The sequence below is a fragment of the Hippocampus bargibanti genome, linkage group LG03 (genome assembly GCF_051943395.1).
Source record: "Hippocampus bargibanti isolate YZ-2025 linkage group LG03, ASM5194339v1, whole genome shotgun sequence".
In the NCBI taxonomy this organism is placed as follows: domain Eukaryota; kingdom Metazoa; phylum Chordata; class Actinopteri; order Syngnathiformes; family Syngnathidae; genus Hippocampus; species Hippocampus bargibanti.
Window position 1 is genome coordinate 32,954,787 of NC_142736.1, and position 24,514 is coordinate 32,979,300.

At 37.7% G+C, this 24,514-nt stretch overlaps 1 protein-coding gene across 2 annotated transcripts in view; it reads right to left on the minus strand.

Moving 5' to 3' along the window:
• Positions 1 to 20,918: 20,918 nt before the first annotated feature.
• pcdh9 (protocadherin 9) overlaps positions 20,919 to 24,514 on the minus strand; it is a 202,324-nt gene continuing 198,728 nt past the window's right edge. For both annotated transcript variants that reach the window (XM_088993137.1, XM_088993136.1), the window contains one exon: positions 20,919 to 21,002. In XM_088993137.1, coding sequence (XP_088849263.1) covers positions 20,934 to 21,002 — 69 coding nt within the window. In that variant the 3' untranslated portion in view covers positions 20,919 to 20,933. The remainder of the gene's footprint in view (positions 21,003 to 24,514) is intronic.

A 24,514-nucleotide genomic window follows, 5' to 3' on the forward strand; every position in this document is an offset into this window, starting at 1 on the left:
CGGTGAATAATATACGCCTTGGATATTGTCTCAATATTCGGAATTCTGATGGACACTTTGCTCTGTTGTGAAAATTAGCATTTTAAAGGGAAACGGCAGGCACCAAATGCTAATACGGCAGATAAGCGGCTAGCGTCACTTCAGTCCGCAGACATTGAGTTATTTTTAAAGATGACAACTTCAGTTTTGTCGGTGACAATCACAAATTGGAATTGATACCGCCCATGCCCTCGCTACGACGTATTTGAAGGGTATCGCGAAATTGAACGGTAAAAAAAATCCGTTCCAGTAAAATGGTCGCCAATGACGATGTATAATAGTGTCAGCTCAGCTAACGAACTTAATTGGTTCCCAGAAAGTGTGTTTAAGGCGAAACGTTTGTCTGCCAAATATTTATTTCCCATAAGAAACAATTAAAAAAGACAATAATCTGTTTCCAGGACCCCATAAAACATGATTTTATATTAAATAAGCCGTAAAACTACGCATAATATACCTTATTTTACGTATGAGCAATCTGCTATTGTATTGTAATTAAAGAAATAAACTGTACTTTATAATAAAGTTCTTTTATTTACCTTACACACTCAACCCGGAAGTAACGCTACTTCCGGGTTGAGTGAACTCTGGCGCGTCTGGCGGCTTTTTAATTCTTATTTAAAAATAATTTGTGGACAAAATATAGTTAGTCTGAAAAGCAGTGGCGGGTTGTCAATGTCTGTAAGGCCTTCTCTGCTGGCCTAAAATATTTGAATCACAGACAGTGGGAAAATGAACGAGCTGAAATTGTGGCTCTGTAAAGTAAACGTTACGGCGGTGAAAACGAGTATTTGTTGAAACGAGCCTCGGCAGCGGTGGGTTATTATGGGTTGTAACATGCTAGCTAGCGTTTGTTGTTTGCGAGCTTGTCGAATGAGGAAGTAGCTGCGCCACTGCAGGCCATTTATCTGGAGCAGCTTAACTTGATTGTGTAGCCATATTTAGTCAGCCAGATGAATGACCCACTGACACTTTTCTGCACTCGTGAATTTTTCAGGAGCGCATTACAACCAGTGTTTAACTGCAAAGTACCCGTTCATTGAATTGATCACAATGGACTATATTTGAATCGGGGGACTCAGTCCTGACTTGGACAATTTATTGGCTTTAATTGACGAATTACAACACCTAAATTACTCTTAGCCAGATTTTTTTTTTATTCTCTGTGGCTTTGGAAAGAAAAATGTTCTCACTTGTGCTATTTGCGGCACTGCTCTTCCTTCTCATAAAATGAATATTCCAATATTCATGTCATCTAAAACCCAAAATTTAGATCAAACACTGTTGAGGTCGTATGTATTTTTTTAGCTTAAGGCCATTGATATATATATATATATATATATATATATATATATATATATATATATATATATATATATATATATATATATATAGGATGTTCCTTTATTCGTCTCGCAGCAAAGTGATGAAAGTAAGAGGAAAGGAAAGAAAGAAGTACAAAAACAAAATACAGGAGCTGCTACAAAGGCATAGCACTACTGAAGGCCTAGAAGTAACATGCACGGCCTGCTATTATATATTATATATTATATATTAAATATAATTAATAATTAAATAATAATAATAATAATAATAATAATACTACTACTACTACTACTACTACTACTACTAATAATAATAATACATTTAATTTACAGTCACGGGAAAGGTCCCAGGTCCCCATAAAACATAATTTTCTACTAAATAAGCCTTAAAACGACAAACAATATACCTTATTTTATGTATAATAAATGTGCTATTGGATTGTAATAAAAAAAAACTGTACGATATAATATAGTATGTTTACCATTGTGATGGTGGTTGATGTATTTGTCTCTTGATGATATCCGAGTGAAGTTGCCGGGCTTTCTCGGCGATACTAACTGCCTTTGGTTAATGATTTATTTTTTGCAATATTCTCCCCCTTCCTGTGTGGCTTTTCTCCGGGTTTGTCGGTTTCCTTTTGCAATGGCATGTACTTTGCATGAAATCCAAGGTTAATCACCTTGAACAACAACTGCAAGTGTTGAGATAGCGCAGCCCGTGCATTCAGGTCGGGGATAATGAGGCGAGATGATGGTTACCTTGTGAGTTTGCAGGATTATGCAAAAAAGGAGGTCGAGGTGAGCATCAGCATGAAATGCTGCCAACAGAGTTGTTAGCAAAAGTGAACGGCGACGTTTGCTTCGTGAAGATTTCTTCTTTATTCTTCGGAACTTTGCCGGAGAGCAGAGTGGGCCTGCTTGGCTGAGTTTTCAACTTTTTCATCATAAAATCTAGTTATTTCTAATTTATTTTAGCGTTATAGAAATTGTCCCTGCAATTGGCTGGCGACCGGTTCGCACCCTTATAATATATAATCATACTCATAATCATAATCATAATACATTTCATTTTTAAGCGCATTTCAAAACTCTCAAGGTCACTTTACAATCATCACAGAATAAGATAGAAAGCTAGCTAGCTACCTAACAGCTATCTAATAGATACCTAGCTAACTAGATAGATAATACATAGCTAGGTAGATAGCCAGCTAATAGCAGCAAATACATAGCCAGATCGGTACCAGCTAGGTAGCCTGCCAGATAGCCAGCTAGATAGCCAGCTAACCTGCTAGATAGGTTAATAGACAGCAAATAGATAGCAAATAGCTATCTAGCTAGATGGCGAGGTAGAAAGCTAATATATAGCTAGTTAGATAGCCAGCTTGCTACCCAGATAGCTAATAGACAGCAAATGGATAGCAAATAGATAGCTAACTAGGCAACCAGCTAGGCTCCTCACGTCGCGGCTTAAATCCAAATTGAGTGCGATGTAATGCAGTGGGGGGGATGAAGGGTTGGGGGTTAGCCGCATTTGCTTTTACCGCACAACACCTTACATCACGCTTGTCTCCCCTGAGGACATTCTGAACGAGAAGAAAAAAAAAAACTCATTTTAAAGCAAAGTTACATTGGTTTTTTTTTATTAGAGGACGATATGTATGTATCTATTTGGTAGCGAATAGATAGCTATTCGCTAGTGAATAGCTTGCTAACAGCCAGCGAACAGATAGCTAATAGTTAGCGAACAGAACAGAATGAGGATGAACGGATTAGAAAATAGATGGATGAATGAATTGAGTCAGGAGACTCAACTCCTTCCCAGCCCTACCTCCCCTGCCCCTTCCCACTGCCACACTCACCGAACTCTGAGTACACGCTACAAGCTGTACTATCAACCTGAACTCTATTTTTTTTCTTCAAGACCTCACTTCAACCTTTTTTTGTGTTTTTTTTGCATTACTACACGATGTCCCTTTATATATGACACTACTTCACTTTACATACATCACTACCTCATCTATATATATATATATATATATATATATATATATATATATATATATATATATATATATATATATATATATATATATATATATATACAGTAAAGTCTCGTTATATCGATATTCAAGGGAGTCCGAAAAATATCGATATAACCGGGACTATCGATATATCCGACCCTGTTTGCATGTAATTTTCTCCGTGCGTGCATAGAAATAGTATCGATATAACCGGGACTATCGATATATCCGATATCGATATAACGAGACTTTACTGTATATATATATGCAGTCCAACCTAGGTTTTCCACCAAACCTGTTTAAAAATCGAAACATTTTCTATTTTAACTCTAAGCTAGACGATGTGCGAAAAAAAAAGCAGCTATAGAGCTATCTGGGTGGCTAGCTATGTAGCTAGCTATATGTTGTCTATCTATTATATATCTATTGTCTGATAGCTAGCTTTCTATCTATTTGAGTAAGTTCCGGGTTGAGTGAACGCTGGCGCATGTGGCTGTCGCTGCTCACCCGCAGAAAAACCGATCCTGTGACTGTAAAGTGACCTTGAGAGTTTTGAAAGGCGCTTAGAAATGAAATGTATTGTTATTATTCTTATTTTTATGCATTTATCCACCATTTTTTTAAGAATAGCCTGAACAGAATAATTTCATGATGGAGTCCAAAAATAGTTTCTTCTACTCGCTGCTGTTAGAAGTGATGGAAGCGCTGTGCATAAAGTGAAAACATTGCGTTGCGGCGTTGGTGTCAACACCGCCTCCGTAATCATCATGTTTGTCATGATTAATGGCACAGCGCAAATTATTTCGGGAGTCATTTTCAAGTCTCTGCAAGAGATTGCCACTGGTATGATGATGATGATGTAGCGTCCTTACAGTAATTTAGCTACAAAAAGCAATATATATATATATATATTGTAAGCATTTCAGGACACAGTTAACCCACTCCCCCGGTTTGGCTGTGTCATACTGTCCATATTGTTGGGTATCTATCCGGCTGGATGGCTATCTATCAGTAAGCTAGCTGGTCAGCTGGTTATCTATTAGCTGTCTATTAGCTGGCTAGCTGGCTATCTATTAGCTATCTATCCGGCTGGTCAGCTATCTATTAGTTAGCTAGCTTGTTAACTGGCTATCTATTGGCTATTTAATGGCTATCTAATGGCTAGCTGGCTGGCTATCTGTTCACTATATATCCAGCTGGTTAGCTATCTATTAGCTAACTGGCTGTCTATTAGCTGGCTAGGTGGCTATCTCGTTAGCTATCTATCCGTCTGGCTAGTTGGCTGGCTAACTATTGCCTATCTAATGGCTCGCTGGCTGGCTATGTTTTAGCTATACAGCCAGCTGGCTAGCTATCTATTAGCTATCCGGGTGGCTGGCTATCTATTAGTTAGCTTGCTGGTCAGCGGGTTATCTAATAGCTGTCTATTAGCTGGATAGCTGGCTATATGTTAGCTATCTCTCCGGCTGGCTAACTAGCTATTATTTAGCTAGCTGGTTACCTGGCTATATATGAGATATCTATTAGCTAGCTAGTTGGTTGGCTATCTATTAGCTATCTGGCTAGTTGGCTGGCTATCTGTTAGCTATCTATCCAGCTGGCTTGGCTTGGCTTGGATTGGATTGGATTTGCCTTTATTAGTCTCGCAGTGGAGAAATTGCTATCTTATAATAGCTGGTTGTCTATTAGCTGGCTAGCTGGCTATCTGTTAGCTATTTATCCGGCTGGCTTGCTATGTATTAGTAAGCTAGCTGGTTACCTTGCTATCTATTAGCTATAATTTATTGAATGAAGCAGGCGCTTGAAATGGACTTGAGGATAGATGACGCTGGAGGCCTGCAGCGCATCTTTCAGTGCTGAGAATATTTCATGCCGTCTAACGTGAAGATTGCATTTGCCTGCATCATACCCATTTTTTTAAACTTCATATTGTACATCAAAATGAACCATGAAGAAGATCATGACATGCTGTCACGTGAACAACTGCAATAGCCATGAATGCTTTGTTGATGGCATTACTACTTTATGTACTGGATTTTCATGAAGTTGTTTATTGAATTTTATTTAGTTAGATATTTATTTATGTATTTATTTCTTTCAGCGGTTGGTCGGTTTACTAATTACTTTATTAATGTTTTTAGTCATATTTTATTTGTAATCAAGAATTTATTTATTTATTTATTTATTTATTTATTCATTTATTTATTCATTTATTTAGTTATTTATTTCACCAGTAAGTTGGTTTCTAATTACTTTATTAATGTATTTATTCAGATTGTATTTTTAATTAAGAATTAATGTATTTATTTATTTTTTACTTTTTATTTATGCTATTCATAAACTTACTTATTCATTTCTGCGATTTATTCATTTATTCATGTATTCATTTATTCATTTATTTATTCATTTATTCATTTTTTATATTTTTATTATTCATTCATTCATTCATTCATTCATTCATTTATAAACCGGGAAGTACAGTATTCAAAATAGCATTTGACATGTACTACAGTGATGATGTGTGTTTAAAAACAAGACGATATTCCCTTTATCAACTCTTGTTTTTTTTTAGGAGTGGCAGGAAACAGCTTGAAGCAAGCACGCCAGCGTTCACTCAACCCGGAAGTAACTCGTATAGATAGAAAGCTAGCTAGCTAATAAATAACTAATAGATAGCCAGCTAGCTGGATAGATAGGTGAAAGATAGCCAGCTAATAGATAGTAAGCTTGGTAGCTAACATAGCTAATATATAGCCAATGGGTAGCTAATAGATAACCAGCTTGCTGGATGGATAATATGTTCATAAATTGAGTAGCGTCTGTATCCATTTTTGAAATATCATTGCAGGCATCGATGATGAATTCAGTTTTGTTTTTGTTAGCGTTGCATCACACTTGATTGATTTCACAGGAAAAGAAAAACAAGCTTTGCCCAAAATATCAAGTGTCCATTTTGGAGTGACACACACCAGCTGGTGACAGTACTTGGCTTTGATGGAAACGGAGACGTACGTATTTGCTGTAGCGCGTCTCTCTGCTATCCTGAGTTAGCATTAGCATAAGGTCCACCCGACCCTTTGCAATTTCGCTGACCCCGCGCCATACCCTCCGCTCCCCGCCGTAGTTTCCAAGAAAATCACATGACACCTGGAAGATGCAGATCATTAAGCGTGTCAATTGGCATTTGACTTCCGCCTCTCTACGGCGGAGACGACGCTTGAAATAAATAACGGAGGCGTTTATTTATGGCGCCGCTCGCACCCACACCCGCACACCGAGCTGCCCTGGGCTCCCGCCCGCTCGCTCGCTCCGTGAACGTGAACGTGAACGTGAAACAAATATGTCACCGTGAGAACGTTTGACCTCATTTGCATGAGGTGTACCTTAGCAGACGCGGAGCATCTTTTTCGGCATTTAAGTACGCTTTGTGGCAGCAGACCTTGGCAAGCTGCTTTGTCATTTCCACCATATGCTATCTTGACAATGTTGCCTTTATTTATTTCTTTTTTCGCTAATTAGTATTAAACAGATATGCCAGGTCCAAATGAGTGTTAATGTCAGGGCTGCGCTCCTCGCTGCATTCTAAACAAGGTTGGAAAAAAAAGACAGTTTTGGCCAAATATTGAGGAAGTTGATGTCTTTTCCGATGCTCTTGTTGCAGTGTGAATATTCATTCTTGGGACACCTGAAGAATCAAGAACCACGTGTGTCTTTCAAGGTGTTATTTTATTTATTTATGTATGTATTTATTTATTTATTTATTTATTTATTTATTTATGCAACTGTCTAACTCTCTTTTTATCTACGTGTTGATGTATTCAATCATTCATTTATTTGTGTATTTATTTAATTTTATTCATTTATTCACTTATTCATGTATGTACTTATTTATTTATTATGTGTTATTTATTTATTTATTTATTTATTTATTTATTTATTTATTTATGAATAATTTGTGTATGTATTATTATCTAGTATTTATTCATTTATTTGTTTTTTATTTGTTATTTATTCATTTATTCATTCGTGTGCTTATTTATTTAATTATTTATTTAATTATTTATTTATTCGTGAATAATTTCTGTATGTATTATTATTTATTATTTATTCATTTGTTATTTGTTTTTTATTTGTTATTTATTCATTTATTTATTCATGTATTTATTTATTTATTTATTTATTTCTGTAATATTTATTTTTTAATTTATGTAATATTTATTTATTTATTTGTTATTTATGCATGCATAATTTGTGTATGTATTACTATTTATTATTTATTTATTTATTTATTTATTTATTTATTTGCTTGTTTATAATTTATTTATTTATTGTGTGTTTATTATGTATTTATCATGTGTTTATTATGTATATTTTATGTATTCCTGATGTATGTATTTTTTAGTAGTTATTTATTATTTATTTATTCATGTATTTATTCATGTATTTATTTTCATGGACCTGCAATTTTTTTTTTACGAGAACCTTCTCGTCAGGAATATTCTGTCACGTGGAAGTTTGATCGAGGATCGATAATGGCGTGGCCTGTAGCCAATGATATTTTAGCTCGGCTAATCTGAGCTGCCATTGTCTCACCCGCATTTTGCCACCTTGTCTTCTTACCGCATGAAAAATGCTCTCGGGCCCTCAATGGCTGAGATGCAAATTGTAGGAATTGAGAGATCTTCCTCCCCGTCAAAGCTGCTCAATTTCCATCACGGTCCCGTCAGAGAAGAGCAGAGATTTGCCAGAATTGTGTCACAGTGACAAACTACGCGGCCATCGATCACCGTCAGCTACTTGTTCAGAGCGTCGTCATGGCAGCCACAAAGTCATCAGGCCTCAGTTGCCAACTGCCAGACGCCTTTTTCAATTTGTGTCCCCGTGCTGGAGTGGCGACCAGTCCCAACCAATCGTGGACCGGCTCTGACTCGCACACTTGTGAGAGACAATCCCATTCAGAACGATGATTATTTAAGAAAAATGATGAGAGCCACATTGTTATTTTAAACCAAAGATACTCGGCCTTAATAATCATCGTTTAAAAGTGTGAGTCAGGAAAATAATCAGCTCATATGCGTTTGGAATATAAATGAATACAGTGATACCTCAGCTTGCAAACAGAATTGCTTCCCGGAAAGTGTGTGTGAGGCGAAAAGTGTGTCTTCCAAACAATAATTTCCCATAGGAAACCATTAAAATGAGAATAATCCGTTCCCAGGTCCCCATAAAAGATCATTTTCTACTAAATAAGCATTAAAACTACACAACATATACCTTATTTTACGTAAAATGAATCTGCTATTGGATTGTATGCTAAGTCGACCATTATTACATGTGGCTAGGGGTGTTTCTGTGTTGTCTAAGCAATGGTCTCAGGCAATAGAAGAGGTTGAAAAACTTCTGTTGATTTGGATTAATGAAAAGCAGCTAGCAGGGGACAGTGTGAGTGAGGGTATTATCATCAAGCGGCAACGACATCAACGACCATCACAAAGGTAAATAAAACCACTTTATTATACTGTAGAGTTGATTTCTTTATTTACAATACGATAGCACATTTATTATACATACAATAGGTATATTTTGCGTAGTTTTGAGGATTATTCAATAGAAAATGATGTTTTATTGGGACCTGGGAACGGATTATTCTAATTTTTAATGAACTTTTCGCCTTCACACACTTTCTGGGAAGCAATTAAACCCCAAATTCATAACAGCCCTCGAGAGTAAACCGTAACTACAATATGGCCTGCGCGAAAAAAAAAATAAAAATAATAATACTTTAACAGCCCTGTCATAAGTGACCAAAAAGATGTTCTTGGCCATAAAATTAGAATATGTTCTATGTTTGAAGAGAAGTGTTTAAAAATGAATGTGTTCCTTCTTCTACTGCAGAAGTGAATCGCAGTTGTCCTTGGGCAACGAATATGAATTTCATCATTTCTAATTATAAGCTAATATGCTCTTCTTAAGCAGACTCCGACGCTATCTATTACTTTAGCGGGTGGCTCGATTTAAGTGACGTTATCGTAGCGACGAACGACGTTCTGCTTATGACGCGCACTGTCAACATGAGATGAAAATATTATGACTTGCTGTTTAGCTAAGCTACGCTAGGGATGTTTAGATAGACGAAGCCTATGCTAGCAGACGTGTATGTGTGTTGATTTATTTACATGTTATAGTCCCCTTTACGCCTTTCAAAGCACGTCGATCCCCCTGCGGCAATAGCGCACTTATTACAAATTGAGAGCATAACAATTAAGTCCTTCGCCGACAAAGATGTGTCCACTCCAGTGCCAGGGTTTTTGTCATTGTCAGTCAAATTCCAGGGCCCACAGAATATTGAATTTGAGGACTATATAAACATTCAATGCCGCGTAAAAAAAACTTTAGACGATCTTCTTTTAGCAGAAAAAAGAGTTAATTCCTAAATGATATGGGTCTAGAGTTATATGACATTGAAATGAGGGCAGATGTACAAAATACAATGCAATACATACATATAGATTTATGTTGCGCTTTAACAAGCAAACGTTTAAATTGTCCTAATATAAAGCGCAAAAACAGTCATTATTTTTGACTTCAAAATTGAAAACTCGTTTTTCATTAACTCATTCACTGCGAGACGATGTGCAAAAATGTGTCCAATCCAGTGCCAGGGTTTTTGTCATTGTCGCTTGAATTCCAGGACCCCCGAAATACTGAGTTTTAGGACTACATAAACATTCACAGCACAATAAGACAACTTAGACTGTCTAAGGCTTAGACACACTGCTTTAATGAGGAAAAAAGAGTTTATTCCTAAATGATATGGGTCTGAAGTTATATAAGCTTGAAATGAGGGCGGCTGCCCAGAATGCAATGCAATACATCCATATTTGGGTTCACTCCAGTGCCAGGGTTTTTGTCATTGTCACTCGAATTCCAGGACCCACAAAATATTGACTTTTAGGACGACTTCAGCGTTCAATGGAGCGTAAAAGAAATGTATTCTCTCTTCTTTCATCAGAAAAAAAAGTTATTTCCTAAATGATATGGGTCTGGAGTTAATTGAGCTTGAAATGGGGGCGGGTGTACAAAATAAAATGCAATGTTGTCATTTTTATAAAGCGCTTTAACAACAGCTGAAGCAGGAACAAAGTGCTAACATTTCCCTGTGTGGAAAAGAAGAAACATTGCCAGAGGCCATGGCCATGCTTTATCGGCACCCGAGCATGAAAAACACAAAACAAGAATACATTCGGGAATGGCGCTTGACATTTTGTTTTCAATTCCCGAACTGTTAATGTTGTCGACATGAGAAAATGTGGCATTTCGGTTCAGACTTTATCAAGCATCATGGAATTTATTTTCTTTTTTATTGATCAGCCCAAATATTGTTGAGACTTTGGCAGCTGTTATTGCCCACTGGACATGATATGAAAAAGGTGATTTTCCAACGGTGAAAATGAGTTAGTGGAAAAAGAAAGTAATTTAGTGTAATTGGGAGTGTAAACTTTCCATTGCCTCTCCCTCCAACCGTGCTCAATATGCGAGGAGGATTGTCGGTCGCCGTGGCAATCTCCATCCAAAACAACATCATGAGAGCGAGCATCAAATTTGTAGCGGGCAACATATGCGCAGCCATTTTGTTCCAGATGGCAGATGTGAGCCTTGTTAACGCGTCCTTCTGTTTGCTCGAACCGTCAAGTTTGCCGCTTGGATTTCTTTGGCCAAAACTTTCGTTACATTAAAACAAAAAAAAAAAAAAACAACGACAATCATTTTCTTCCATTATTTCATTTGCAACAATCACATAGCTAAACAATCTCATTGTATTCTTACGTACACACCCATTTCTACTATCCACTTGATGCTGATTATCAGGCGTGCTGGAGGAGCCTAACCTAGCAATAGGCGGGGGACACCCTGAACCGTTTGGCCAGCCAATTCCAAATCACCCGAGGGGCATTTGGGGCGTATTTCTGCATTTGAGATCATCTTGATAATCACCCACATTTGTTCGGGAATTGAAAATATGGCGTTAGCCCACAATTTATTCGGCTTTTGTTTTTTCATGCTCGGGTGTCGATAAAGCGCGGACCATGGCCACAATTCACGATATTGTTTTGTCATTTTGCAACCTATCTTGATTTGCTACGATTTGTGAGCGTTTGATTTTGGCAGAGCATAACTATGTCTTTAATTCTATACATCCACTACAAAGCTATCATTTAACTCATTCACTGCCATTCCTCAATTTATTTTGGAATTGAAAATATGATTCGTCATACCCGGCCGAATTTGTTCGGGGTTTTTTTTTTCTGTGCTTGGATGCCGATAAAGCACGGGCCATGGCCGCTGGCAATATTTTTTCTTTTCCACAATGGGGCAGCATTTTCCTTTTTTTATAATAATAATAATAATGCATTACATAATTTCTTATAGTACAATAATTTGTCATTTTTAATAATAGTAATAATAATGCATTACATTTTAAGTGCCTTGCAAAGCTCTCAAGGACACTTGTGTAGTTTTAAGATGTATTTAGTAGAAAATGATGTTTGATGAGCACCTGTGAACGGATTATTCTCATTTTAATGGTTTCCGATGGGAAATTAATGTTTAGAAGACACGCTTCTCACCTTACACACCTTTTCTGCAAACCAATTTCTTTCATAACTTTGCTGCTGTGAAATGTAAATTTCTCCACTGCGAGACTAATAAAGGCAAATCCAATCCAATCCAATTAAGTTCATAAACTGAGGTATCACTGTATCTTGTCTATCCTCCCTCATTTAAAATGTTTCAAAGATTTGAAAGGCGCTTAGAAATGAAATGTATTATTATTATTATTATTATTATTATTATTATTATTATTATTATTATTAATAATAATAATAAACTGAATAAATGAATAAACTAAAATAAACTGAATTTAATTACATTTAATTTAAATGCTATTTTCTTGGATGTTTTTTTTTGGTGGAAATTTCTGTCTTGGCCGCAGTACATACAGTAAATAGGCATTTTAATTTTACTTCAATGAATAAACATTTTGAAATGTATTTTAGAGCTCTCCTCTCCTCCTTGTCTCACTTGGTCTGTCCCCGTTCCTCCATTGTCTTTTTGTCTTCCAGTGTCCCGTCGTCGTACGGGCCGTCCCTGAGGACAAGGATTAACAATTAACATTCATAATGATGTCTCCGTCCCTGGACAGCCTTCACAGATTCTCACTCAATTTATGATTTAATATTCATTTTTTTTCATTTTACATAATCCCATTTCAAAACTTTTTTGCGGCCTCCTTTAACTATACACGTTACTTAGCTAATTATTAGCTGTCTATTAGCTAGCTAGCTTTCTATCTGAGTAACTTCCGGGTTGAGTGAAGGCCTAGCTAGCTATCTGTTAGCTATCTATTAGCTAGTTAGCTTTCTATCCGAGTTACTAGCTATCTATTAGCTGTCAATTAGCTCGCGACCTTTCTATCTGAGTTACTTCCGGGTTGAGTGAAGGCCTAGCTAGCTATCTGTAAGCTATCTATTAGCTAACTATCTTTTTATTTATTTGATTCATTCCGGGTTGAGTGAACGCTGGCGCGTGTGGCTGCCGCTGCTCACCCACAGAAAAAAATGATCCAGTGACTGTAAAGTGACCTTGAGAGTTTTGAAAGGCACTTATAAATCAAATGTATTATTATTATTATTATTATTAATAATAATAATAATAATAATAATAATAATACATTTTATTTCAAGCGCCTTTCAAAACACTCAAGGACACTTTACAATATAAACAATTAAAAAAAAAAAAATAATAATAATAATAATTATTATTATTATTATTTGCTAGCTATTTGCTAGTTATTAGCTCTGGCTGGCTAGCTGGCTATCTAGCTAGCTATCTATTCTCTATCTAGCTGGCTGGCTATCTAGCTAGCTATCTGTTGGTTATCTATTAGCTATCTAGCTAGCTTTCTATCTATTTGAGTTAGTCCGGGTTGAGTGAACGCTGGCATGTGTGGCTGCCGCTGCTCACCCACAGAAAAACGGATCCAGTGACTGTAAAGTGACCTTCAGAGTTTTGAAGGACGCTTATAAATGATGTATTTTTTTTTTACTTTAAGATGGCGCCGTGAGAAGGGCTGCCTTTCCAGCAGCTCCTGTATTTTGTTTTTCTACTTTTTTCTTTCCTTTCCGCTTCCGTTCATAACGTTACTGCTGTGAAATGCAAATGTCTCCACTGCGAGACGAATAAAGGTACGGACATCCAATCCAAGATTGGTTTCATCTTGCTCGTATATGTCTCATTTGATCCTGGTTGAAGCATATGTTGTGCAAAATAATTGCCTTTTCTTTCTTCCGTGGTGTCGATTCAGCAGGAGAGGTCAAAGTGGGAATATTCGGTGGCGCCTGGGTTGTGTTTTCGCATCAAATTTTGATCAGGGTATAATTGTGATCAATGATGCATGTAATCAAGCGTTAAATAAGGCCCCGATATGCAAGCTCCAAAGTTGAACAGTGCCTCGCATGGGCCATTTTGTCCCGAGGCGACGGGAGCCATCTGGACGGCGGCCGTTAGCGCTGACCTCCGTGCCGGACTCCTTAGCTCGACATGGGCGGGTCAAGATGGCCGACCACATGGGGGCAACCTTGCCAGACATGTTAGGGGACACATTACAATTTACTCGTGGCCAACTACTCAAGGTTTTTCGCTCAGGTGCGCCGCATCAGGAGTGCACCGTTATTATAATACTAATAATAATCATACATTTCATTCATAAGCGCCTTTCAAAACTCTCAAGGTCACTTTACAGTCACAGGATAAGTGTTTTTGTAAGCGAGAAAAACACAGAGAAAAACACTTGTTTTTGTATAGTAAGCACTTTTTTACCTAAAAAAACGACAATGTATAGTAAGGCATTTTTAGCTGAAAAAAAATGACCAACATAGTAAGGTGTTTTTAGCCCAAGAAAAGGTGTTTTAAGCCGAAAAAAAAAACCACTATATATAGGAAGGCATTTTTAGGCCGAAAAAAACAAACCCACCATGTATAGTCAGGCGTTTTTAGTCAAAAAAAACAACCATGTATAGTAAGGCGTTTTTAGTCAAAAAAAACAACCATGTATAGTAAGGCGTTTCTTGCCGGAAAAACAAAAAAACAAAAACAAAAAACGACCACAGCATTTTTAGCCAAAAAAGAAACAACCATGTATAATAAAGTGTTTTTACACCCCCCCCCCCCCCACAAAAAAAAATGACCATGTATAGTCAGGCATTTTTAGCCGAAAAAAAAAACAAAAAACACGACCATGTATAGTCAGGCGTTTCTTGCCAGAAAAAAAAAACACAAAAAACGACCACGCCATTTTTAACCAAAAAAAGAAACAAACATGTAACAAACATCCCCCCCCAAAAAAAAAAAAAAAGACCATGTGTAGTAAGGCGTTTTCAGGCCTGTTGAAAATGGTTGTGGCCCAGTGTTCGATGGCGTGCTTTGCATGTAAGACGTCCTTCGTTCAATTCCCAGCACTTTTATTTTTGTGTGTGGGACTATCCATTCAGACTTCAGCAAGCATCCAGGAACTTGACATGGTAAATTTGCTTTCACGGACCGAGTAAAATGAGGTGGCGGGCCAGTTTTGGCCCCAGGGCCTTGGCTTTAATACCAGTTCTATCGTCGCTCCATTTCATCCCATCGGGTTAAAGACACAAAATAAAATGAAGCTGGATATGTTTTTTGTACACTGCCATTCACAGATGTATACGGGAATTGAAAATATGACATTGAGCGCCATGACCAAATTTGTTTGTTTGTTCTTTTTTGGGTGCCGATAAATTGCTGACCGTGGCCTCTGCTAATGTTTTTTTCTTTTCCACAAGAGGGCAGCATTTCCTTTTTTCCCATAATAGCACTTTTTTTTCCAGCTTCAGCTATAGCAATCTAGCTGGCTATCAGATAGCTAGCAAGCTTTCTATCTATTTGAGTTATTCCGGGTTGAGTTAACGCACAAATTGCTTTAAAAAAAAAACACATCATGTGGTTCAAGTTTAAAAATTAACCACGACAAAGTTTGCGAAATGGACTGACGGAGAAATGTTCTCGAAAAAGGGTTTATTTACCTCGCTATCCAGCTATCTAGCTATCTAGCTAACTATAGAGCTAGCTACCTATCTAGTCATCTATTTGCTATCTCACTGGCTAGCTATCTATCAAGCTATCTATATATTAGCTATCTATCTATTAGCTATCTATAAGCTATCTAGCTAGCTTTCTATCTACAGAATTTGAGCGAACGCTGCCACGTGTGGCTGCCGCTGCTCACCCGCAGAAAAGCTATAGCACTGTATTTTGTACATCCGCCCTCATTTCAATGTCGTATAACTCAAGACCCATATCATTTAGGAATTAACTTTTTTTTCTGAGTTAAAATGTCAAAGTGGAAATAAAAGCAGTGCAAAAGTTTCCTGTGAAGTTTGACCAACTTCAGCCTCGTTTTCCTCTGAAAGTGTGTCACAAAAAAAAGTCCAGACCTTGAGAGAATTACAGTTTAATGACAATTAATTAGAGCAAGTTACCATTTGTATCGTTTTGGCAAGCAACTCATCTCACCTCGACTGCAACCTTGACCTGAAAATTATCTTGATTAAAAAAAAAAAAAGAAGCGATTTCTCTTGCGTATTCTACATTTGGACGAGTACTTTTCAACTTTCAGTCAGCTAACATCACTCCAACGTGTTCATCTTTGATCCGAATCATTCAAGCGGCAATTAACTCATTCACTGCCATTTACGAATGTATTCGGGAATTGAAAAGATTACATAGAGCGCCATTCCCGATTTTTTTTTTTTTTATGCTTGGGTGCCAATGAAGCGCTGGCCAGACCTCTGACAATGTTTGTTTTTGTCACAAGAGGGCAGCATTTGCCTATTTTCCATGTTAGGAAAACTGTTCCAACTTCAGCCGTTGTCAAAGCTCTGAATAAACCACTATGTATTGTATTTTGTACATCCGCCCCAATTTTAATCTTAGATAACTCCAGATCCATATAACTTAGGAATTAACTGTTTATTTCTGATAAAAATTGAGAGTCTGAGGTTTTTATCACTCTTAATATTCTTTTCTTTTCCACAAGGATTTACGCATTTACGTTTTTTCCCCATGATTGGCACTCCCAATCAAAATTGGTGCTGCCAACAAAGCGCAACCACTCAGCACAGTCAGTACAGTCATGAATGTCATGGTGAAATGGCAATTTAGGTGTTAAAAGTTGCCTAGCACGGTGCTAATTGAGTGGCTACGGAATGCCGTATCGCACCAAAGCTTTTCCTATATGTAGGTACGCTACAGTTCGCTATATTCCACCGCAATTGTTTCTGTCCAGTGAAGCGAGCGCACTCTGTACTCGCAGTTGTATATCATTGCATTTTTGTCAAGTACGTGAGGGTTTTTGGTGGGATTTTACAAGCGATGCCGCTAATGATGACGTATTACACGTTTCCCTCCATGCTGCTTCTTGAAATTTCCCAATACGACAACAAGAAAAAAAAACTGGATTGAAGTTTACTCTCATTTTGCTAACACTGCAGTTTAGAAAGGTAAGTAAGTTGTATGTTTATAACTCATAGAAGTGGCAGGATATATAATTGTCTGCATAACTGGCAAGTGTCAAGCAAAAAGAAGCATGAGCATCTATATTTCCAGAGCGCGCCATTTTCTTTCCTAGTATTCAGTGACAGCCATTTTGGATTTCTGACGAAAATCTGCCTGCATTTCATCGTTGAGATTTGCCAATCTGTCGCTTATATTTCCCTTTCGACATCAAATACTGAAGAATACAGATGATTTAATCTAAATTCAACTAAATGATCGCTAAAGCATTCCAATTAATAACTTAAATAACAAAACTAGTGAGCGTGTTATTATTATTATTATGATTATTACATTACTTTTTCATCCTAATGTGACAGAAATGAGGATGAGCGAGAAGAGAGAAGTAGAAAAAAAGCAACTTTGTCAGTGGAGAAAAGAATCACTAAAACGGAAGCAAATCTAAGCTCTTTACCCGATGCTCCTTTGCATATAAATGAGAGATTAAAACAGGAACTATATTTTAGCGTCCGACAGAATACATATGCCTAATTACAATATATTCATAAAGTGAGAGTGTAATTTCCACAAAAGGAGATTACAAACCAAGCACAAGGTCAGAAAAAAAGGCCGTTTTTCTGTACCTTATTAGAGCGATGGTGCTGATGCGGCACGGAAAATGACTTTTGCTCATTGGTTCTCCTTAGAGATCCATCGGAGGAAGCTAATTGGCGGAAGAAGAAGTGTTGATGGAAATAGCCCAATCATGAAAATGGGACAGCTGAAAACAAAGTACAGTGATACCTCGGCTTACGAACGCTTTAACTCACAAACTTTTCGCCTTACCAACATTAAATTCCCCTGAATATAATCTTGGCATATGAACTCCTTTTTGGCGGACGAACCAAACCACAAAGCGCCACGGAGGTTGGCGGACTAGTTTTCCACACCCACTTCTTCCAGTGCAGACATGGTTTGTTATCGACTGGAGTACTTTTGCCATTACGGGACCGAAAAAGACCCCGCCACTGGCTAGCGTTAAGCCGAAGAGGACACAAAATAAAAGCAGAAGGAGATCATCAAAAACACCAAAAAGTTGTGCTTTTGTGTGCCATAGCGTCCCACTACCAGTACGCTAAGTCGACCGTTGCTACGTGGGGCTAAAGGTGTTTCTGCGTTGTCTAAGCAACTGTCTCAGGCAATAGAAGAGGTTGCAAAACGTCCGTTGTTTTGGATTAACGGAAAGCAGCTAGCAGGGGACAGTGTGAGCGAGGGGATTATCGCCAAGAAAGCACGGCAACTTCACTTGGATATCATCAAGAGGCAACTACAGCAACGGCCATCGCAAAGGTCAATAAAAACTGTTTATTATACGGTACAGTTGATTTCTTTAATTACAATACAATAGCAGATTTTATTATACATAAAATAAGGTTTATTGTTGTGTAATTTTAAGGCTTATTTAGTAGAAAATGATGTTTTATGGGGACCTGGGAACGGATTGTTCTCATTCAAATGGTTTTCTATGGGAAATGAATGTTTGGAAGACACACTTTTCGCCTTACACACACTTGCTGGGAAGCAATTAAGTTTGTAAGCTGAGGTATCACTGTCATGTATTCAGACCTCTGGCAATGTCTTTCCCTCGCAAAGGAGGCACCTTTTGCCGTTTGTGCTAACCCTAATTGCGCTGTTAATGTCGTCCTAAAACTCAAGATTGTGTGGGTCCTGAAATGTGAGTGAAAATGACAAAAACCCTGGCACTGCAGTGGCCACATTTTGTGCGCATTGAATGAGTGAAATGTTTTGGTCACGTGACAAAAGCCAACACCGCAGACAAGCTAATTCTCTGAAAGACACGCGCACGTGGCCATGCATGAAAATGCGGCAGTTAATCACACGGCCCGGCGGCACTTCAACGTGAGAGGAATTTTAATTTATCAATTTTCTCCAAATCAGATCTCTGTCAATGAAATTCCTTGTCCGGTCATTAGCATGTGTATAAGCAAAAGCTCTTATTTGGGGTCATAATGGCTGGCGTCTAATCATGAAAATGTTAATAGAAATCGATGATATCTTTTCATTTTGGCAGGTGCTCCAAAGACACTCCATTCAGCGTCATAATCGGCAAAGCCAGCAAAAGAGATGACTCTTTTTTTTTTTTTGCTTCAATGGAGTCCAAATGGCGCCACAGGCCAGCGGAGATTACTTTTCACCCAAATTAGGAGAGCAATGCAAACCAGCAATTAAAGGACAACCGACAACACTTTTTTTCTTTCCTAACTGACATCAGAAAAACGTTTTTACAGCATCTAAAATAGCCAAACCACGCAGGCTGATATTTTTGGTCAAAAGCAAAACACCAATAAAAATGACTTCATGTGTCCCAAAACGACTTCAAAATGACCCCGGAGATGTCGGGTTTCGGAAAGTCCCGCCCACCTTGTTCGTGACGTCACGACAGGATACTCCTTCACAAACTGCCTTGCTCCAGAATCAAAACAATGGCTTCAGAGAGCTCAGATTCAGAAGAAAATCCTTTCTTGTTACACATTCAGTTATGAATATGATTCAAACTCTAACCCTAACCCTAATCTAAAGTCAGAATCTTGCCAACGTGTTTTTATTTTTTGTTCAGTAGCCCTAATCCTCTTCTATATCTATCAAACAATCTATTTTCTTGAGCAAAACAATTATTTAACCTCACTGCCGTGGAATGAGTGGTCGAAGCAACCAATCAGATTGGCTAATAAAGTGAATCCAGACCTAGGGATAGAACAAGAGAGATAATGGCAGTGAAGTGGTCATCAAATTGCCGAATCAGAATCAGAATCAGAATCAGAATCAGAATCATCTTTATTGCCAAGTATGTAGAACACACGAGGAATTTGATTCCGGTAGTAAACCAGAGCCACGAATAGAAAAATAGAAGTAGAAGTGGCTACCTATTCGTGATTTATTGGTTAGCTCATATCGCTATCTAGATGGCTACCTTGCTACATATCTATTTGCTAACTAGCTATCTAGCTAGTTACCTAACTAGCTATCTATTTGCTATCCATATGCTATCTATTAGCCATCTATTGAGCTAACTATGTATTAGTTATCCATTAGCCAGCTAGCTAACTTTCTATCTATTTGAGTTATTCCAGGTTGAGTGAACGCTGGCGCATGTGGCTACCGCTGCTCACCCTCAGAAAAAAAACTTATCCTGTGACTGTAAAGTTACCTTGAGAGTTTTGAAAGGCGCTTGAAATGAAATGTATTATTATTATTATTATTATTATTATTAGTATTATTATTATTATTATTCAGATTGGCTACAGGGAGTGGTCTACTGCTCCCTCAACCTTAGAACAGGGACCTATCAGAGCAGAGGTCTGGCAAGGCCACCTCTGTCCATTAGGGATTAAGGGTCAGGGCCCTCATTTCCTCATCAGACAGATAAGTTAAAACACATCCTCACAGGCTGCCTGCGGTGATGTATCTATTGCATAAGCTGGGCCAGCACAACTTCGGTTCGCTGACGAAGCTCTTCAGATGAGTAGCTATACGTCTGACACCTTGAAAAATGTCCCCATTGTGGGACGAATAAAGGTATTCTGATTCTGATTCTGAAAGAAGTACAGATGACGTCTGAAGAAATCTTTTCCTGGAAAGTATTGCATGCACCAAAATGTTTCATACCAAATGGAACTGCACATACTAGTGTAAGATTTTCAAAATTAGCCAATCGTTGTTCTTGTTGTGATCCAAATGCCTGACTCCCCTTTTCTTCATTCCAGAAATTTGAGCTAGCATATATAATAGCGTAGCCTCTGGCAGCGGAATAGCTGCGATGATTCAGAATGTGACATAAGGTCATGGTAGAAGGTGGCGCTCTGTTTTGTGAGCGTTAATCTGTCAGAGTTATGACCGTGGCTTTTTTTGCATGACACTCTCTGTTCACTCAACCTTTTTCCACCACTGACCTTCATGTTCCATTTTGGGAGACTCGACTTCTGGAGGGGAACATTTCATCCTCAAGACTTTGTTCTCCAGTCTGTCCAAATGAAGAAAGATCTTGATGTGTCATTTTCAAAGCAAGGAACTCAACTTTACTTTGTCTCTGACAATTTCAAGGATCGTTCATTCGTCCATTCTCAGACATGGAAAGGTTATGCGCTGATCGTGAAATGGCAGATGCAGTAATACATCAGCAACTTAATTCGTTCCCAGAAAGTGTATGTAAGGCAAAAAGTGTGAATTCCAAACATTAATTTCCCATAGGAAACCATTAAAATGAGAATAATCCGTTCCCAGGTCCCCATAAAAACATAATTTTCTCCTAAATAAACCGTAAAATGACTTCAAATGACTTCTACTGAGCGTATTTTACAAATATTCCACCGCATATAGCTATATTTTACGTTTTAAGACTGGCGTTGAATATTCCAGAAGTCTTGTTTTTGAGTTGGTGACGAGTCCGTACGTGACGTCACTGAAGAAACGCCCCTAACTGAAAAAAAGGACACATTGTAGCAGTCCTTCCAATGCGTCAATGCATTTTGTTGTACTTGTTGGGTCTGAAAATTCCGTGTAGCACCAAAAATAGGCAGAAGAGGGAGACAAAGCTACGTGTAAGGAATTAATCAGCCTGTAGAAACGGGCTGATTAATTCCTTACTCTGTTGCCTCAAAATGGCACGGAATAAATTCTTCAATTAATTTTAAACACGGATGCCTTCCTCTTAAGAACGATTTGAATCATATTCATAATTATGTGTAGCAAGAAAGCATATTCTCGGAATATGAAGCCGTTGGTTTGATTCTCGAGCAAGTCAAGACGTCTTGGGGTGACACCACGAACAAGGGGGCGGGACCTTCTGAAACTGGCCACTTCCGGTTTTATTTTTTTGCCGATTTTGGACACGTTAAGTAATTTTTATTGGTGTTTGGCATTTGACTAAAAATATCATACTGCGTGTTTTGAGTATTTTAGATGCTATAAAACGTTTTTCTGATGTCAGTTAGGAAACAAAAAAAGTGATGTTGGTTGTCCTTTAAAACCACACACAATATACATTATTTTATGTATAATAAATGTGCTATGGTATTGTAATTAAAGAAAAAAAAAACAGTACCGTATAATAAAGACGTTTTATTGACCCTTGTGATGGTCCTTGATGGCTTGATGGAATGGAAAGCTTTTTGCATCAAGTGTCTCAAGGAGCTCTGGGTTGTACATCTTAGAAGTTGTGATATTGCAACAGCAACTGGTGCAGGCAGACACACTAGAAACTTCATTGATAGCTGGTTCCCTTGCTCGACTTTTCTCTTCAAATTGTACAGATGGCTTGTGCGGGTTATTTGGGGAGCCTGATTGATGGAATATTTTAACCTTGCAGTGTACACTCTGCCTCTGAATTATCAATAAAGTTGAAATGAGTCCAAATTTCGCTGTGTTTTCTAATATTTTTCTCACCTTTTCACTTGTGTTTTTTCTTTGTACAGCATGGAGAGTGATTTTTCAACAGCGCGCGGGCATGGGAAGCCGTGCGTATTTGGGTCAGCAGAACGCGTAAGTATAACGTTTATAGACGAACAGTTTTCTATCCATTACAGGTACAGTTATACAATAATACAAATCGATAATATGCAATATAAAATGATGAAAACTAAACTAAAAGGTAAGTATAACATTTATAAATGAACTGTACAGTAAACCTTTATGTATACATTACAGGTACAGTTATACAGTAATAAAAATCGATAATACGAAATATAAATGATATAAATGACCCTAAAATTTCTAACATTTATAAATGAACTATAAACAGTTTGGTATATAATAGTATTCAATAGAAAAGGTTGCTTAAAAACAACATATTGACATGGTATACTATCATGCCTTGTAAACATCACGTCGGCCATTTTGAACGGATTTTGATTTACGACCGTTTGACTTACGACCGTTTTGTCAGAACGGAACCCGGTCATAACTCGGGTGTTACTTGCATGTTGCGCTTTGACCGTCGAACTCGAATGAACACGTTGCGAAAGTGTCAAAAGTCTTCGGAAGTAAAAATGGTCCACATTTATGCATCCACATATTTCAAACATTTATTGCAGTAGCTGTATACCTGTATAGAAGTAACAAGGATTAACTGTTTCAATACCGGTGATGTCAAAACACCCTCACAAGTGGCACATACCGCGATAAGCAAATCACTCCATTCTACTTGAACTGTTTTTTGTTGCCTTTTTATATATATATATATCGTGACATAAACATGAAAGTGCTTCACCAACCAAATATTGTATGCACAGATCGATTCTACCGCCCACCCGTTAAAAAACAAAAATACACAAAAATGAAGTCAATTTCAAAAGTTAAGCATGCTGTTCCGTTGTGTATTTCGCCAACCATGCCGTGGAAGAGAAAACAAACCTTTTTTTTCAGACGGTGGAAGAATGTATGAGCGTTCTTTGCACATGCCTTTTACATATATTGTTATAAAACAAAAAAATCAAACTAAAAAAAAAATATACAAATGTGATTTTCCTTGAACTACTATCTGTGTCGTTATGACTCCGAATTTGGCAAACAGCCAGTGCATAAGGCAGTTATCGTGGACAGCATTTTGTATATTGTTGAGTAACAACAGTTTTTAAAGTAAAAGTCATGAAGGCACAGCGATTGAAAATATATATATATATATATATATATATATATATATATATATATATATATATATATATATATATATATATATATATATATATATATATATATATGGGGGGGACGCCTGTGTAAGCTCAGTCGTACAGGAGTGGTCCATCGATGAGAAGGTTTCTTCATAAAACAACAAAACCCTTCACTAAATCGCCATGGAGGGTTAAGGTTCAATTTGGATCGTTCCTACAACAGACTTCTGAGCCAACATAGGCTTAGTTATGCTAATGAGATGATACCAGAGAAAATAAGACAATCAAGCCAGTCGTAAGAGAGAGAGAGAGAGAGAGAGAGAGAGAGAGAGAGAGAGAGAGAGAGAGAGAGAGAGAGAGAGAGAGAGAGAGAGAGAGAGAGAGAAACCCCATACTCAGTCAGGACAATAGAAGTAATCAGTGGAGTCGCAGGGATTAGTCCTCTGCTCCCCCCAACCTGAGAGCAGGGACTAATCATAGCAGAGTCTGGCACCGCCACGTCGGGACAGAGGATATATATATATATATATATATATATATATATATATATATATATATATAGGTCTAAGAAGTCTGTTGTAAGAATCAGGCAGGTCAATAGAAGTAATCAGTCAGGACAATAGACGTAGCCAGTGTAGCCTCAGGGAATAGTCCTCTGCTCCTCCCAACCTGAGAGCAGGGACCTATCACAGCAGAGTCTGGAACCACCACCTCTGGACAGTAAGTATGTATATATATATATATATATATATATATATAGAGGGCCGAAACTACCAGCATTTTTTTGTTCGCTGACGGAGCCTCTTGGATAAGAAGCGAAACATTCGACACCTTGAAAGAAGTACAGATGACGGCTGAAGAAACCTTC